The sequence below is a fragment of the Python bivittatus genome, unplaced genomic scaffold, assembly GCF_059951505.1.
Source record: "Python bivittatus isolate LINGU-HERP-01145 unplaced genomic scaffold, Pbiv_v1 ctg000700_np1212, whole genome shotgun sequence".
In the NCBI taxonomy this organism is placed as follows: Eukaryota; Metazoa; Chordata; class Lepidosauria; order Squamata; family Pythonidae; genus Python; species Python bivittatus.
Genome location: NW_028277098.1, coordinates 50,262,527 through 50,281,722, shown reverse-complemented (window position 1 = coordinate 50,281,722; position 19,196 = coordinate 50,262,527). Strand labels below are relative to the sequence as shown.

The 19,196-nt window shown below is 40.1% G+C and overlaps 1 protein-coding gene across 1 annotated transcript; it reads left to right on the top strand.

Annotated features, from left to right (window-relative positions):
- Nucleotides 1–779: 779 nt before the first annotated feature.
- On the top strand, nt 780–9,649 carry PRDX1 (peroxiredoxin 1). Its single transcript, XM_007420205.4, has 6 exons — nt 780–883; nt 2,779–2,895; nt 4,764–4,917; nt 5,662–5,784; nt 7,938–8,068; nt 9,208–9,649. Exons 2-6 carry the CDS (start codon nt 2,790–2,792, stop codon nt 9,291–9,293), a joined length of 600 nt encoding a protein of 199 aa, XP_007420267.1. The 5' UTR covers nt 780–883; nt 2,779–2,789; the 3' UTR covers nt 9,294–9,649.
- The last annotated feature ends 9,547 nt before the right edge of the window (nt 9,650–19,196 follow it).

Below are 19,196 nucleotides of genomic sequence, written 5' to 3'. Positions count from 1 at the left end.
GGATAAAATAGAAACCTATGGGACACCACAGGCCAAGGGCCTCCTACAAGTGAATCTGGCTATCATGGTTTGTTAAACAACTTACAGTTTTGCATACCATTTTAACCCAAACTATGCTGAGAATACTTAAGGTTAAATATGGCTGGCTAATTTGCATACCTTGTATGAGCCCCACTAGCACATTGTGCAACCTCAGTTTGGTTTCTTCAATAAAATGTGATTCAACTGAGCCTAAGATAGCACATTCCCTATTTTTCAAGATTAAGATAACAGCATTATTACCTGAGCTGACCAAGCTAACTGCATTGTGTCCTAAACACAATTAATTCTCTGAGCTGCATAACTGAAAACCAATGTGGATAAGAATGTACATGTGGAATGCAAATGTTCCTTTTTGCTTGCGAAAAGGCCAATTCCTCATGACTTTGCGTTCTTGATGCATATCAGTTGCACAACAAGGTTTCGGTAATAAATGTGCAGTGACCTCTCATTATTCAGCAACGCTATAATTAGCAATATTGGCAATATCTGTATATGGGCTCCAAAAGAACCACTCTGATTTTTTTTTTTCCCACATAGGAAAAGGCACAGTCCGCCGGCCAGACTGCCCTGAATTCTATTAATTCATTTACCCGTCCGTCACTCCGAATTCTAATCTGATGCTCTCGCTAGGAGAGAGCTGACGAGCAGCCAATCTGCAAAGTCATGCTGGCGCTGCAGCTCTAAGAAATGGGAGGGAAGAGAGCGGGAAAAGGAGCCAACCGATAGGATTATCGGCTTTGCGTCACTTGTCTCGCGAGATTTCGGAAGCTATAAAATCATGTAAATCGCGATCCTTCCATTCTAGCTTGGGCTGGTCGGGGTTTCTGTCGTTTCGGTTTAGGTAAATACACCTGGGAGAGGGCCGGGAGGTTCGTTTGTAGCCGGGTTTTGTGGAACGCCGTTCCCCACGTAAGGAAAAACACGTAGTTTTTGATGATTTTTTTATTGTGTGCTGGAGGAGTAGGGAGACTTCTTAAATAATGAAAGCAGATGGGCTGAGTGTGACTATCACTTCAATTGCTGGGTAGTTTGGAAACTGGGACTACAGTAGTTTGGTTCTGGAAGTTTTGGCTGGCTTTCTCGCAGCAAGTGCCTCATGGCTTAGCTAGGGCGGAGGCGGAAAAAAACAAAATCTGGTTAAAACAACCGAAAGGCTGCATTGCCTGCACGGCATGGGGACCCTGAGTGCGCTGCCTCCTAGATTATTACATTAAGTTGCACTTCAAAAGGTTTTGTATTCCTAACGATGCTGGGGTTGAATCAGCCGGAGGTTACAATGAGGTATGAAACGTGGAGGGCGTTGAGATGAGTTTCCGTTGTAGCTCTTAAGGGACGCTGGTGCTCGGGCTGGAAGCGGAGGACTCGGGCTTCTTAGATCGATAGGCGTTTCGTCCTATTTGCGCTTCTAGTTACTGTGGTTTGTTTTGCGTTTTTAATGTAGCCTGCTGCACTCGCTGGATAAATCCTATTTCAGCACATCGAAGCTTAGCGCGATGTGCAAATTTGGTCTTACTTGCAGCTAATGGTTAAGACAAGACACAGGCTGCGATCTTACCAAACTCAAGTGGAGAAAATGCCATTGAGCTCATTGGAATTTGAGAGATAAATGTCTCATTGCAACAGCCTTGGGACAGTGAAAGCAATTCATAAACTAGCTTCCTCCTCAAGGGTTTCAATTTTTGGCAATTACGTAATGGAAAACCAAAACTATGTATAGTCCCCTCGGAGTAAGCCTATCTGAACTTCAGTTTCATGTTCAGGATTGCCTTTATTCAAGCAGATTTTTTAAAACTTGGCTTTTAAAGAATATTCAGAATTCTTGTTTAAGAACATAGTGACTAGCTTGCGCAAAAGTACACTGAACTTTTTGGGGTGAAAAAAGCAACTGATTGTACATAAAATTATGTCAAGTTGTGCTTTTAATTCTCCAGAGTTTGGAATATTGGGAGTACTTAATATATTTTTCTTTCCTGGTCAATATGTTCAGCAGCTGAGAATTATGGGGGTTGAAGGGGATCATTTTGAGGAAGGCTAATTTACATCTAGTTTTGGTGTTTCTGTAGTTGGTACAGATTTGGGATATTTCTCTAATAAAATTGAAGTTTTTATCCTTGAATGAGCTTTTTAAAACATTACTAGCCCAGGTTATTTTGGTAGAGATAATGGAGTGTATTTATCTCTTTTGGTGGCTTAATCAAAATGAGACATTAAATGCAATTTAATTGGTATTGGTAAGCGAATCTGCAAATACCATTTGTCTACAGTGCTTAGCATTTGCTGGTTCTTTGTGGTAAGTTATGATCTTAGCTGAAAGTGAAAGCTTATCCTTGATAAGATTAAGGATTGCAAAATATATGGCTACATAAACTTAGCAGAAGGGTGTACCATATAGAGAACTTCAGAGTATGGTTTAAAATTCAGTTTTAAGAATAAAGACATCTAGATAAATGTTGGTTTTCTAGGTCATATGCTAGTTAATGATTGGTAAGTGTAGAGAATGTGCTCTTCCGGAAATTTGTATTAAAAGCATATTTCATCTGTAGTTTGGGCGATTTGTATAGGTGAATTCTAACACAAATTATTTTTAAAGGCTTTTAAGACAGTGTTTCTTTTCAGGCCATTAAATAATTTTAGCTTCTAAAATCTCTAAACTTTTAAATAGTTTAGGTAGCTGCACTATCAGTACTCTTTCAGATAATAGCAAAACATTTGCTAATCAATTCTCTCTCTTTTAAGCTTCAGTCAGAATGTCGGCAGGAAATGCTTTCATTGGGAAACCAGCCCCAGACTTCAAAGCCACAGCAGTAATGCCAGATGGGCAATTCAAAGACATTAAACTCTCTGACTACAAAGGTAAGTCCAATAAAGTATACTGGGTTTGAGGAGGTCATGGTGTTCTGTAACATTATATAGATAAATAGGATCTTGGTCCAAAAACAGGATCTTTCCTTCTGAAGTGTTTTGTATTAAGGTTACAAAAAGTTTCTTTTGAAAGCTTTGAGCATCTTCCAAGTGGCTTATAGCAAAACACATTATACACTGGCATGGAACAACATTACTTGAAACTAGAAGTCTACATATTTAAAGATATTACTTTAATATCTTAAATACGTAATTCACTGCTTACAGAATGTATGGCCTAAAAGAGCAACTTAAGTAGGCAGGATTGAATACTTGATGATTCTTGCTGGAGACCATATTGTTGTGCAATGTGGCATGGTTAACTAGTGTAAAATTATAGTGGATTGTGGTACATTTGAGTCAGTGAATGCTGCAGGTGTGTATATGCAGCCCTGAGCTCAGTACAAAAGATGAGATATAAATCTTGGTATCTTAGGAACAAGTGAGGTATCCACTTCAGGCTTAAATTAGCTAGCTGTAAGGTAGACAGTTTGCGAATAAGTAACATCCAGGAGGGGTGTGCAGGATATCCTTCTATCACCAATCAAATCATGACATAATCATAGCAATCCTTAATTGGTTCTTTTGTCTTAGATATATTCATATTTATTCTGTCCTTCCCTGCTTTCCACATGTGTTGGCTCTCAAAATTCCTAGCTAATAGGTTAGGGAATTAAATATGGTTTGCTTTACATCCTCCCTGCTATAGTCAGCCTCAATGTTGAATCCCAAAAGGAAAGAAAGCTTTTTCTTGATATTAATCAATTGAGGCAGGAAGGGCTGCTCAGTGTTGGAGTGCTGTGTTGATTTTCACTCACTCAAATGATATCTGGCAATGGTGAAATAGGAATTGTTTTGACTGTTGAGAGAATAATGGATTGAAAAGTAGCAACCAGGTAAATTAAGTTGGTTTTTTAGATTGCATGACTTAAAAAAAAGGGCATGGAGAAGCCAAGAGGTTGGGTACTGCAATTGGAGAGGCCTTATTGTGTTCCTGCCAGTTGCCTTGACAACCTCTCAGCAGATTGGGCCGATCACAGAGAACATTGTCCTTAAGTCAGAAGTTTGCAACTTGTTACTCAATGAGTTGTATGTAATGACTGGTGTGGGTCTTCCGGGCTGTGTGGCCATGTTCTGGAAGTTTTGTTTCCTAATGTTTTGCCAGCACCTGTGACCGGCATCTTCATGTATCTTGTATGTATCTTGTGAGATTTTTGCCATTGAAAAAATAATTTATTAGTTTTGGAGTTCCATGGATGCTATGAAGGGTGATACAATGTGTGTGGGGGCACCATATTGATAGCACCTGTTTTAAGTTATCCTGGCTTAAGTAGTTACTAAAGTAGATAGCTAACAGATTATGCTGGCGCCTGATAAGTATGTAGCATAATTGGTGCAGTGAAGGAATGCTATCCTTGTATGTGCTGCTAGTATATGTAGAATTAGCTACTTTGATATTGAACCTTGTATGCTTGCGAGGGTAGGTGCCTATGGCTTTATACAGTTGTTTGTGAAGCACCCAAAACTCTGGCTGCTAGCAGTAGAGAGAACTTATTTTAATAATTTATGGTGTTCTTTTAATAATCTTTAAAATTATTAGATGTCGCTTTTGGCTGTTTGGCAATGAGCAATTCCACAAAGATGCCATAAAGCGACTATAATTTTTTACTCTAAAACATTTAATAAAAATTATATATACTAAAAAAAATACTTTCCATCTTGTTCACAACCTTAGTAATTATATCTTGCTGAAACTGCACTAATTTGTCTGTGAAAGGAATTTTTCTATGCCAGTGACTATCATTTCAACTTTTTCCTAGGGAAATACGTTGTATTCTTCTTCTATCCTCTTGACTTCACCTTTGTTTGCCCAACTGAAATTATTTCATTCAGTGACCGTTCTGATGAATTTAAGAAGATAAATTGTGAGGTGATTGGTGCTTCTGTTGATTCGCACTTTTGTCATCTAGCCTGGTAAGAGTTTTTGGGTTTGTGGCTTTCATCCTGTCAAAGAGCTTTCTCTGATAATGGTAGAAACCCATGTGTTTCTCTTCAAACCAAACCCTTTGAGTTTAGTGAGGTTTACACCTGATGAACAGATACAGGTTCGAGGACAGGGTCCAAGTGAAATAAGCAACTGTCCAGAAGTGGTTTTATCACCAACCTTTATCTTATTTCTAATGTCACCTCATGTAATAAGCAACTCATATGCAAAAGAGATGAAACTTAATTCCTGCTTACAACTTTTGCAAAATTGATAGCTGAAAAAGAAGTGACTCTGGATAACTGTCACAAACTTGCCTATGTGCGGCTTTAGGTATAGATTTGTAGAGCCTGAAGTAGTTGCTCAATATATAGGCTTAGACTAAAGGGAGTAACTTTACTGCCATCTCAAAGTTGCCCTAGTAATGCCAAGGAACTAGGTGAGTTTTTGTGACAATTTATGTTGCAAAAGCACATAAAGACAGTGGGGTTGTGTCACTATAAAGCTTCCACACTATTGCAGTAATCGAGTCTGATATTTGGTAATCTGCAAAAGACTCTCAATCTGAGGAGGATAGTTTTGAATCTCTGCCTCTTTGCAATTGTAAAGGTTGCTAAAATATTTTATTCTTTGCACGTTCTGTGCTTCAGTTGGATCTGTTAAAGTATGTCATTTAAAAAGTATTTGAAAAATTGTAAAAATTGGCTGATTTCTGAACTCTTCTCTTGTTAAAGGATCAACACTCCCAAAAAACAGGGTGGACTAGGCAGTATGCGCATTCCCCTGGTTTCTGACACAAACCGTGTAATTGCTAAGGAATATGGTATACTAAAAGAAGATGAAGGCATTTCTTACAGGTAATATTACAGTCTCCAACTGATTTGTACTCTTCAAGCAGATAACTTTTTCCCCCTTCAGGCCAATTTTTAAAAATTCACTCCTGTTGGATTGTTGGTGTGTTAACAAAGATCCTGTTGTTCCTCAACAGTTCATGCCTTTGAGCTATCAATGCTTATGTTTAAATGCAGTCATTTTGCATCTTTTCAAGTCTTCTATATCAAGTTGCAAAACTGTGGTACATTTAAATCTGGGCATACATTATCAAGCTCAGACTATTTAAAGAAATCTTTGTTTCCCTTTTCGTGAAGAGTTAGTTGTGTAAATTTGCCTTGTAATATGTTGAAACTTTGCTCAGAATTCTGCTTGGTCCAGTAGAAAATCAAAACTGGAAGACTGGGTTGTAGTCCTTCCTTGGACATGAAAGCCAGCTGGGTGACTTCAGGTCAGTCATTCTCTCAGACAGTCCACCTCACAGGCTTGTTGTGAGAAAAAAGGAGGCAAGAGCATTAAGTATGTACACCGCCTTGAATTAAGAAAAAATAAAGGCAGGACAAAAATCTAATAAAAACATGTTCTAGGGTATTTCATGGCTAGTTGAGATATAGTGACACTCCTGGATTCAATATTGCCTCTACTTGAAATTCTTTGTACATATCTAGTGAAACTATGGAATTCACTGCTTTCAAATGTGGGGGGAGAGTGGTCACCAATTTAGGTGACTTTAAAAGGGAATTAAATTCCTGGAAGATATAGCTATGAATGGTTACTAACCCTGATGGCTGTATATTGCCTCCTTCACCCTTACCAAGCACATTAAAACAATAGCTACTGACAATTGGTAATAGAAAAAAAGTGATATTCTGCTAACTTGCAAATTGTAGCAATATTTATTGCTACATGTAAAGTATGTAGACATGCAAATGCCTGGTAAATGTTATCTCAGATGTGAACTTGATACCTTTTGTCTTCTATTCAGGGGTGGTGCTTGCCAGGTTTGGGGAGCAAAGGGGAATGGTTATAATGCTTTCAAGGTGCTTTCCCGGGGCTTGGGGGGCCTGGAGAAGTATCAACTTCGGCTCAACCCTGACAAGACTGTAGCTATGAGTTTTAGGGTCCCCCATATCTAGTGATTTGCCATCTTTAAGTCTGGCTGGGGTGACACTTCCCCAATCAGAGCTGGTATGCAGTCTGGTGCTTCTCCTGGACTTATGGCTCCTGCTTAAAGAGAAGTGGTTACCATGGTTAGGGTCTTTGCATAAATATATCTTGTATGCCAGTTGCATCCTTTCTTAGATTGAGAGTACTGCCCAAGATCACTCTTGCCTTAGTCACCTCCCAACTGACTATTCCAATGTGTTCTAGATGGGGGGTTGCCTGTGAAAAGCATTCAGAAGCTGCAGCTGCTCCAGAATACAGTGGCACAGGCAGTAGTGGGTCCCCCTGAGTATACCTTTATAATGCGGTTGCTGTGTAACCTGTGCTGGCTCCCAGTCGGTTTTCAGGTACAGTTCACTTTAAAACCCGCCATGGCATGGTACCAGGTTACTTGCAGAACTGCCTATCTCTGAAGGTTTTTGCCTGTCCTACTAGAATTGGCAGGGTGGGCGTGTTCTGAGTCCCCCTGCTGAAAGAAAGTTGCCCGGTGGGATCTCAGAAACATCTTCTCTGTCATGGCGCCTGCCTTATAGAATGGCCTCCCCCCCACTCTGGAGATACAGATCACCCTGACCCTGTTGGCCTTCAGGAAAGCTGTGAAGACCTGGCTTTTTCCACAGACACTAGGGCTAGGATGTAGATGGAGTTGGCACAAGGTGGTTGATGGATGAATGCAGGTTTTATAAGGGTCTCAATGTTGTTGTTTTAAATAGTCTTTTTATTGTAGTTTTACTTTGTTCACAACCCAGAGTGCCTTCTGATGAATGGGCAGCTATACAAATTTAATATTGGTCATAAAGTATTTTCAAATTAGACAAGGTTCATTATCTGATCTATTGTAGTTCTAATCTACTAATAAAGCTAAAGAAGCCTATTAAAAGCGAATGCTTCACATGGCACATGGAGGAATAGATGCCTTATATTTGATACTTGCTTTGACTTATATTCTAAAAATTTAGAGAAAGTTGTATTGGTGTTTGCGTGACTTCTAACATTTTTTTCTTTTCTATTTTAGGGGCCTCTTTATCATTGATGATAAGGGTATCTTGCGGCAGATCACAATCAATGATCTGCCTGTTGGTCGCTCAGTTGATGAAACACTCAGGCTAGTTCAGGCTTTTCAGTTTACAGACAAACATGGAGAAGGTGAGATATGCTTTATTTGTTTTTTTAAATTTATTGGCCACCCAACTCCAGTGGACTCTGGGCAGTGTACAAAACTAGGGCAATTTTATACAAAACTTATACCTGCCTGGCTTCCTGTTATATGTATAACAGGAAATGGAAGGACTTGGTTAACCATACCATGTACTGCTAACATTTTGTTTACAAAGCAAAAATTAATTACCTTTAGAATTATATAAACTCCATAGACATGAATACTTGAGAATTTAGCATTTTTCCATAGATTAAAAAAATTAGATTGTAGCTACTACCTGAATTTTATTTTAAAGATTAAGACGTAGGCTGATAAGGTTGGGTGCATAGAAATAAGCCTTGTTCTCAAAAGATTTACTTTTGTGGTACAAGTTTAAGGCTAATTAGCACAGTTAATGGAATGGCAGTTTCTTCTAATGAAAACAAAATAATTCAAGGTTGAGGACAAGTTTATTCACAACTATAAAAATACGCTGGAGTTTATATTCTCTAAAGAGTTTTGTGGCATAGAGTGCCATGTGTGATTTGCACAATGAATGAAGTAAATGAAGTGATATGGCCCCTTGGAGAAAGCTCAACTTTTCTATTCCCCTCTCCCCCATGTTGAAGGGAGTTCTGAGTTTTTTTAAGCAACAATCTTAAGGACTTGTTAGAATTTGATTTTTCCCACCTCAAAATATCAGAAGCCCATGTTGCTGATTTTCAACAGATGTGATTAGAAGGGGCTCTTGGAGTCTCAAAAATGGATTTGGTGTTGCACGTGTTCCCAGTTTATGACTAAGTGTAATGTATGAGCCCAGGTGGTTGTGGCTTACTCAGTATCATATAACTAAATAAACCTAAATTATATTGTATAGAATAATGGATAAGCTATAATACTAATGATAGACAATCTAGTATTGCTAAAAATTGTGTTCTAAGCAAGAATATTTAAGTTGCAGTTTTTGGTCAGAAAAACTATATTGGTCCAAATCACCCTGTGCAACAGTTCTTTTTCCAAGGAATACAATTCTAGTATTGTAAACTGCAGCTCTTCATTTCTGTTGGGTTGGGGGTACTGGTCTAGCTATGTACATGCAACTCAATTATTTTTATATGACCCAGTAACTAAAAATGTGTTCTTTTAGTGTGCCCAGCTGGTTGGCAACCAGGAAGTGACACTATCAAGCCAGATGTCAAGCAGAGTAAAGAGTATTTCTCCAAGCAGAAATAAATGTTGTATGTCTTGTTTTGTACAAGAAATGTATTCTATAATGTGACAGAGCAATCTTTGCCAATTTCTTATTTAAAGAGTAGCCATGTTGTGAGCAAACTCGTTTCCTGCTTCATTTCATGAGTCTTTTATTCTAGATCAGTCTGGATCTGAATAAGTGGATTACAGATTGAAATTTGTAGTTTGACTAATTATACACCCTATTAACCTCAGCCAAAGTAGAGAATTTGCTCATTGTACTCATGTAGATAGCTGACACCTGCTAGCATATTGGTGACTGTCTCTGGTACATGTGGAACAAATGGCTTTTCTTGTATTTTGTACTGTTATTAAACTTTTATGCAAAAAACTAAAAATGTATCAATTATTCTCAAAATAGGAACATAAAAATAGTCCTAATACAACACAGGTAGTTCTCACTTACTGAAAGCTCATTCAGCAACTGTTCAAACATACAGCAGCGCTGAAAATAGACTTGCAACCCGTCCTCAAAGTTGTGACCGTTGCACTGTTCCCAGTTGCATGATTGTGATTTGGGTGTTTGGCAACTGGCACACACTTAGGACAGTTGCAGCGTCCTGCAGTCACATGATTGTCTTTTGTGACCTTCGCTGCTGGCTTCTGATGAGCAAAATCAGTGGGGAAGCTGGCCAGAAGTTGCAGTCACAGGATGTTGCACATAACCCATGGTGATTCACTTAATAACCACAGCTGAAACATCGTAGGTCGGCATGATCATGTGACATGTTTAATTACTGTGCCGCTTAGCGATTGAGTTACCAGTCCCTATTGTGGTTGGTAAGTGAGGACTACCTGTATGATTCTGAGAGACTGTTTTAAGCTGCAGTGCTCTTTCTTGTCGGTGGAGGGGGAACAATATTAACTAATGAGTATCAGTCCTCACTGCCTAGGCCTGCCCTTTTGCTTCTCTCATTCAGTCATATCAACTATTGTTGCCTTCCAGCTAATCGTAAAGATAAATACAAAGTTTCTTTTTACATGAATCACTTGACTGATTAAATTTCCATGATTTTCTCAGCACAGTTTTCTGCATTCATGCAATACACTGAATTGTTAATTGTAGGGTGGATTATTAAGTACAAATGTGGCTGATTTGTGGCCAGTGTGCTGCGAGTATGACATTGGGTCTAAAGCCCTTTTTAATCTCTGTGCAATAATCTAGTGAATAGGCATCAATTGTATTTGGGGACTTTTTTTAATCTTAGTACCATAGTTTCAGTATCTTTTCAAGCCCAGGAATACCAAAAAAAAAAAAAAAAAGCCCAGGTGTTAATATCAACTCTGGATTATCCTGCCCTCAAAAGAGCTTTGAACAAGCATCTAGGATGGTGGTAGAATTTTTTTTAAGAACCTGCAAATGGTTTCAAAGATGATAAAGGCTAATACAAATCTCATACTACAGTACAGCAGATCTTGATCTAATTGAATTAGAACAAAACAAACTTTGACTCTTAATGAAGTTGGATTTATTTTATTTTGGGTGTCTGTTACAGCAGCGAATTTTTAATTGAGGTTATGGCTGGCCATCATGAGAAGTGAAGCAGATTGCAATTTCAGTCTAAATCAACACTTGCCTGCTCTAAGGCCAAAATAGATGCAGCCCTGGCATGTGTTCGCATTTTTAGAGCAAAGTGGTGATTGCAGACAAACTTTTGCTTCATAATCTTAACAATTTTAGCACTTTCAAATCAATTTTATTTCTGTTATTGGAGCTTATTTGAGAACAATTCAGAGAGAAGGATAGAGAGAAATGAGCCATCCCTGAAGGGAGAATTCAGCATTGTGCGCTCTCCTTTTTTAAAGTTGCCTCTAGTCCCATTAATACATGGTTGAGCAATTATATTTAAATAGCCAGGCCTGCTATCATCCCATTTGTTCAACAGCTCCACAGCAGTGAAAAAAATCAGGAAAATATTGGATGAAAAATCTATGCCTGATTCACCACACTAAGCCATAATACGGTTTATGTAGTTCTAATACTGGGTAAACCCAGCTACTGTAAACCATGGCTTATGGCAATGTGGGAACCCAGCTACTTGTGCCTCATTAAAAAACCATGATTAATACAGAATGATTTAGTGTGATATTTGAAGCCAGTTACTCATATCAGATTAATTTACTAAAGGTGTACAATTCACTTCATTGGATGCATGGAGTGCATAGTAATCTAAGCTTGGCTGATAAATGATGACTGTCTTGGCAACAGAAGTGCCTATTCTAGATCAGCTTTCTGTAGCTTGTTTCTTCCCATGTGCAGCAGACTACAAAGTACTACGTGTAATCTAAGATATCTGAAGAGTATCAGGTTAGGTAAGGCTACCTTAAGCAGAATGAAAGCAGTAGCTACCTCCCTCTCTTTCTGAGCCTGTCTCACAGTAGGATCAAAGTGTTCTTATTGCTCACTTGGGCAGGCTGTCACTAAGCTCTCTGTCACAAAGGATTCCACTTGTTGCCCTGCATGGAGTTGGGGAGTGGGGTGTATTGGAACAATCTTATGTTTTGTCTCAGGCAGCACTACTCTAATAACAGATGACCTTTAGTTACAGCAGCCATGCATCTGCTAAGATACTCCCACAGCCCCAAGGCAAGAGGGTTTCTAAATACTGACCTGTCAAAGATTAGGAAAACAGAATTCCTCCAAGGTAGAAGCTTTCCAGATACCAATCTTCAGGCTAAGACATTCTGCTGATAAAGTAGAATTTTCTCCAGGACAGACTGTGTTAACATCTCATATTTGTTCTGCAGAGAGGTATTTTCATTGACTTATAAACCTGACTGACTACGCCTCTCTGGTTAATTTCTTTCATAAGTTGTGACTATAAGCACACCATGCTAGAACATGAACCATAGTTTACAACCCCAATGGCTAAGCCAAAATCAAACATATTGGATCTCCTGCTACAAGACTCTGCATGCTGCTGAAGCACGCCAGATTCTAAGGCTGCAAGCACTTCTTGGCTGCTCATTGATTTTGGACCTGGAAAGTACATGAGATAAACTAGATAAACTCTGCATGTTAAACCACACTTGGAGCACTGGGTCCGGTTCTGAACTGAATTTACAAAGATGGGGAACTAAATGCTGTTAAGAAATAAAGTGGTAAAGGGTTTAAAAACTAATGGATAAAATAGCTGTGTGTTTAACTTGCAAAAGAAAAGACTAAGGGAAGATAAGATAGTGATCTACAAATATTTAAAAAGATGTCATGTGCAGGGGGTGAACTTGTCCTTTGTTGAAATAGAGCAGGACAAGGTCTTCTTAATATTTGGCCTGCTTAGCTGTAGATTCTGTTTATTTGTACATTGCTTGTCTAGTTCCCATAGTGCAGTTATTAGTGCATACTAATGCAACAAGGGGGTTGTTCTTCAGCTGGGTTTTCACAGAGCCTGATGCTGTTTTTGGTGAGAGGGTGACTGACCCAAGGCCACCTAGTTGGCTTCCATGCCTAAGAGAGGTCTATAACCTCAGTATCCTGACTCCTAGTCCAACACCTTAATCACTATGCCACATTACCTCCTTAGAACAGGCTGAGATCTAAGAGCTTGAAACTAAAGCAGAGATTCAAGCTGGATATTAGGAAGAATTTCTTCATGGTAAGAATTCTTAAGAAATAGAGCAGTTAGCCTAGAACAGTATTAGATTCCTCCTTGCTGGTGGTATTCAAATGGGGACAGGATAGCCATTATTTGTTAACCATCATATTATGGTTTAGCTCACCGTGCAAACTTAGCTGCTAAGTTTATTCAAAGACAACAGAATTTGGAAAGTGAGGGAAGGATCCCTCTACTATCCCATCTAGAGCAGTAATATAGGAAGAACAACTCTTCCCATTTTCAGATTCCTTGAGCTTTGAAGCTTATACTCCTAGGAACACTTCATTCCATCGAATCTGTATAGGGCTCTCTGACAAGACCTGGACTGTTTCTAATACTGCTACACAGCCAAAATAATAAACAGCAGCATGGTTTTCCAGCACATAGAGCAAGATCCAGACATAATCAAGCTTAGATAATTTGCAGTCAGTGGGATTCCACTTAATCGTGTTTAACTGAAATACAGTAGATGTAAACAGATCTACTCTAAGATTGAGTATCTGGATCTAACTCATAGGAATCTGCCATACACCCAAGTCACGTCCTTCAAGCTCAGCGTTGTGTACCGTAGCAATTCTTTTGTTTTTTAGCAGGGAGTTTTTGCCAGCTCTGTCTAGTAATGCAATGGATTGGACCTCAGACCTTTCACATGGAAATCACATGCTGTATTACCAATTTTCTGGCCCCAAGGAGACAGTATCCTTCTGTAGCTGTAGCACATTTTAACCATGAGCTGAAACTTCAAGGCTTCCTACCTCTAGTTTAGCGTGTCAGTTTCTAATTACTTTCATAAACTTTTACCACAAGTTCTTAATTCTTCCCAGCTGAACAGAAGAGCAATATGGGCTAATAGTTCCTTTTTTCCCTGACAGAGCATTTTGAACAATTGCACAACAGATAGAAAATCAATAACCCAACATTCATTTCATTTCAGCATTCACTTATATTTCAGTCTGTTATGCAGCTGTTAAAAGGTAGTAACTAAAATGAATATGTAGTAATTTTATCCCAGTATATAAAACCACCCAAGAAGCAACAGTTAGAACCGGTCATGGAACAACCGATTGGTTCAAAATAGGGAAAGGTGTACGACAAGGCTGTATACTGTCACCCTGCTTATTTAACCTATATGCAGAGTACATCATGAGAAATGCCAGGCTGGAAGAATCACAAGCCGGAATTAAGATTGCAGGGAGAATCATCAACAACCTCAGATATGCGGACGATACCACCCTAATGGCAGAAAGTGAAGAAGAACTAAAGAGCCTCTTGATGAGGGTGAAAGAGGAGAGTGCAAAAGCTGGCTTGAAACTCAACATTAAAAAAACTAAGATCATGGCATCTGGACCCATCAATTCCTGGCAAATAGAAGGGGTAGAAATGGAAGCAGTAACAGACTTCATTTATTTGTGCTCCAAGATCACTGCAGACGGAGACTGCAGCCATGAAATTAAAAGACGCTTGCTCCTTGGGAGGAAAGCTATGGCAAGCCTAGATAGCATATTAAAAAGCAGAGATGTCACCTTGCCGACAAAGATCCGCATAGTCAAAGCTATGGTTTTTCCAGTAGTAATGTATGGCTGTGAGAGCTGGACCATAAAGAAGGCTGAGCGCCGAAGAATTGATGCCTTTGAACTGTGGTGCTGGAGAAGACTCTTGAGAGTCCCCTGGACTGCTAGGAGGTCAAACCAGTCAATCTTAAAGGAAATCAACCCTGATTGCTCATTGGAAGGATCGATAATGAAGCTCAAGCTCAGATACTTTGGTCACCTAATGCGAAGAGAGATCTCTTTGGAGAAGACCCTGATGCTGGGAAAGATTGAAGGCAAAAGGAGAAGAGGATGGCAGAGGATGAGATGGTTAGATAGCATCACTGAAGCAATGAGCATGAAACTGAGCAAACTCAGGGAGCCAGTGAAGGACAGGAAGGCCTGGAGCAATATGGTTCATGGGGTCACGAAGAGTCGGACACGACTTAATGACTAAACAACAACAACATATAAAACCACAGATTAATGCTCTAATTTTCATAGCAGATGATAAATTTTACAAATATTTCTTGTAGCAAACATACCACTGATTTTTTTAAATCACTGAATATTTTATATTTACACACACATATGTCTTTGAGTCATTGTTGACTCCTGGTGACCACCTGGACTAGCCCCTCCAGTTTTCATGGCAAGATTTCAGAAGTGGTTTGCCAAGTGGCATCATGCCTAAGGCAGGACTAGAACTCACATTTTTCTGGTTTCTAGTCCAGTGCCTTAACCACTGCACCAATACATCTCTCTTCCAGTCAAGGTTCCTAGGTTTATGTATGTAGATCCTTATTTATTGGCGTCATGGTTAAATCCTGTGGGCCAACTATGCTAGGAATGTTTGCAGTATATAAATTAACCAAATAAATGAATGTATATGTTTACTTAAAAATGCATGATTTTTTCACATGTTTGATTTATGCCAGTCAGTCAGTCAATCCCATTTTATTGCGGGTCACTGACCCAGACTTCATTAGAAAAAAAATAGTATATACAGCAGTACAAATTGCAATGTAGCACACATAATAAAAAGGCTTGTAGTCATGCATAGCTTACTGTACTTTCCTGTCAACAGTGTGTAAATTCTACAGGCTACAAATATAAACTTTGCAACAGTTTATCTTGGGATCCTTATCTGGTAGAAGTTGCATGTAGAATTCTTCTGTTTGGCCTGGAAATGGGCTAAGAAGAGGTGTTAGTATTAGAGGTGTCTCTGTAAAAATTGTGGTACAGTAGGATACAATCCTGTGATTCAGGGCTCCCATCTCTGTAGGGACAAAGCCTTTCAGCATAGGTGATTTTGGGGTATTAACCCTCTGACATTGTTGACGGTAAGATATTCAACTACAACAGTACAAAGCACTCTTCCCCACATTTGTTATTTGTAAGTTGGGCCAGATATAATGCTAGTTTAAAATTAAATTTGCTGTACCCCAACTGAGCTCTGAGTGACAATCTTGGCTGTCACCCAGTATCTAAGTGTGTATAGCCTGGCCCTTGTTATAAATCCTGCCTCCAAATCTACAGCAGTGTTAGGCACCCATTCTGCTACCTGAAATAATTTTCTTAGGAAGCCAGCTTGAACTCTCTCCAGTTTCTCATAGTTGACACTGGATTTAACTGCACTCCACAGAGGAGCTATGACAGTGTCTTGGCTTCAAAAAGCTTCAAAGCAGCTATTCTGTTCTGTTGCTATCTCTGTACTATTACTATGATAATTACTATTACTGTAACTCTATACTATTACTATTCAATTACTATTACTATGGCAATCTTTATAGTATACTCTTATACTATGAATACTTATACTATTGCTATTCAAAATACCATACTTTATTACTATTACTTATGTACTATTCTCTATACTATTGCTAGTAGGCACCAGTGTTTCTTAAGTCCCCTCTCTCTGAGATTTCTTCTTCTTTTTCTGTTAAATGTCAGCATGTAGAGCCCTTGCACCTTTTTTACATTGTGCTTTGTCTTGCTGGGCCTCTATACTTCTTTTCCTCTCTTTTGGACCATCCAGTCCTTCTGAAGGAAAAATGCCTTAGCTGGAGAACCCCCAAACCCTTGTCTCCTCCCATACCTGTGTCAAGGTTGCAACTTTATTGACATCTCTGCCGTGCTGACATTGGGGGAGAGGCTTGCCTGCGTTGCTTAGTGACAGCAATTCCAGCAGTCCTGGTTGACAGCATTAAACAAGGGCCTCATGACTTCCAACTTCCTGCCAGCTTCCCCATTGACTGCTTGTGGGAAGCTGGCAGAGAATGTCGGAAATCACAATCACATGACCATGGCTTGCTGCAACATGGGACTATGGGGATGCTGCAATGTCCAGAACTCCAAGGACCTGTCATAAATTCCCCTTGTTCAGCACCATCATAACTTTGAACTGTCACTGAACAAATGGTTGTAACCTTGAGGACTACCTGTAAATTGCTTTAATCTACAATAAAAAGAAAATAAGCATAAACCATAATAATAATAATTTATTAAATTTATATGCCAACTGATTCCCAGCAACTCTGGGTAGTTTATGGATTGTTGAAACATTAAACGCAACAAAAAACAAAAATGAACAGTAAAGATGGTACAAATTACAAAACTGGATGGGAACAAAGAAAACAGTGCACACAATCTAAAGTGGGATTCAGTCACCCTTGCCAAAGGGCTGGGTGAAGAGCCAGATCTTCAGAGCCCTTCAAAATAGCAATAGGGTGGGGGCTGTGCAAATATCAGAGGGAACCTCATTCCCGAGAGCAGGTGCTGCTACAGAGAAGGCACACTTCCAGGGTCCTGATGGATGGCATTGTTTAATCAAAGTAACCCAAGGCATACCAATTCTGCCAGATTGGATCAGCCAGGCAGATATTATGGGGGACAAGTGGTCCCTCCAGTAACCAGGCCCTATGCCATGAAGGGCTTTATAGGTAGCAACCAGCACCTTGATTCGGACCCCAAAGCAAACTGGCAACTGGTATAGCTTGTGAAGCCGAGGTGTTATGTAGGCATACTGAGGCATGCCCATCACTGCCCGCACCAGTGCATTCTGGATAAAGTTTCTGGGTGGTCTTCATGGGCAGCACCATGTAGAGTGCATTGCAGTAGTCAAGCCATGAGGTGACCAGGGTGACCTGCCATGAGGGAAGAGCTCCCCAGTCTAGGAAAGGGTGCAATTGGCACATCAGATGAAGTTGTACAAAAGCCTTCCTGGCCACAGCCACCACCTACTCATTGAGCAGGAGCTGTGAGTCCAGGAACTCCCCCAAATTGCATACCACCCTTGAATAGGAAAGTGCAACCCCTCCAAGGTCAGAGATGGAATATCCCTTGATCCAGGCAGCCCAAACACCCATTGCCATTGGATCTTGGAATGTTAACTAGACTGTGCTGCAACAAGAAGTGTGGAGCTAAAAAACAAGGTATTGAAATCCAAGATAACTGGGTTTGCCAGTGTGTCTGCTGAGGATGGGGGGGGGGATCAAAAACAGCAAGAAGGTGGCTGAGACGATTGAAGCCCCAGCTTTTTTTTTTTTTTTACATGCAACTGCAGCCCAAGTAAAAGAAGTGTGGGGCTTCAGTCGTGCAGTTGCAGTTGTCATCTTGACTATTTTGACCCCATGTAGATGCCTCTGCAGTTGATCGTGCTGGATTATAACTGGAAAAACTCTGGTTCAAAACTCCATTCAGTCATGAAACCACCTAATCTTGGGGCAATTACTCAGTCTAGCCAATCTCATAGGATTTTTGTGAAAATAAACCAGAGGAGAAAGAATATGCATGTCACCTTATGCTTAGGAAGCGGATAAATATAGTAAAAAACAAAAACTAAGCGGCAGTTTCTTCTGAATGAATTGCTGTTATTTATCTATCTATTTATTTATCATATTTATATAGCCGCCCATCTCACACAAGGTGACTCTGGGTAGGGTATAACAATTTAAAAAATAAACACATAAAAACAGTGACATATAAAAAACAGCAAACACACACAAAACAGGAGGGGATAAAATTAATAAGGGAGCCATGGTAAAATCTCCCCGGTCCCCTGGGGAGGAACCCCAGGCCTGATCACATACCCAGGTCCTGAGGGACTTACGGAATTTTAAGAGGATTGGAACTAATCTCACTTCCGGGGGAGAAGATTCCACAAGGGAGGCCACAGCAGAGAAGACCCGCCTCCTGAGCCCTGCCAAATGTAATTCTCTAGCAGACGGGATCTGCAGCATGCCTTCTCTGCCAGATCTGATGGGATGGGCAGATGTAATCAGGGAGAGGCGGTCCCTCAGGTAACCCGGCCCCATGCCATGAAGGGCTTTAAAGGTCAAAACCAGCACCTTGAATTGGACCTGGAAGCAAACTGGCAACCAGTGCAGCTTGCAAAGCAGAGATGTAACGTGTACCACCCTAGGGGCACACATAACTGCCTGCGCCGCTGCATTTTGCACCAGTTGAAGCTTCCGGATACTCTTCAAGGGCAGCCTCCTGTAGAGCGCATTACAGAAATCCAAACGGGAGGTGACCAGGGCATCAGTGACAGTGATTAAGTCCCTCTGATCTAGGAATGGGTGCAACTGGTGCACAATACAAAGCTGTGCAAAGGCCCTCCTAGCAATGACTGCCACCTGCTCTTCGAGCAGGAGTCTTGAGTCCAGGAGGACCCTCAGATTGTGCACAGGGTCTGTCTAGGGCAGTGCAACTCTATTCAGTACCAAAGATGGCATAACTCTAGCACCAGAAGGCCCCAG

Bases quoted from the DNA above. Each gene is read 5' to 3' on its own strand.
- PRDX1 (XM_007420205.4), top strand. From the start codon at position 2,790: ATGTCGGCAGGAAATGCTTTCATTGGGAAACCAGCCCCAGACTTCAAA. The intron at 2,896-4,763 runs GTAAGTCCAATA...ACTTTTTCCTAG, and splicing joins TAAACTCTCTGACTACAAAG to GGAAATACGTTGTATTCTTC. The intron at 4,918-5,661 runs GTAAGAGTTTTT...CTCTTGTTAAAG, and splicing joins CACTTTTGTCATCTAGCCTG to GATCAACACTCCCAAAAAAC.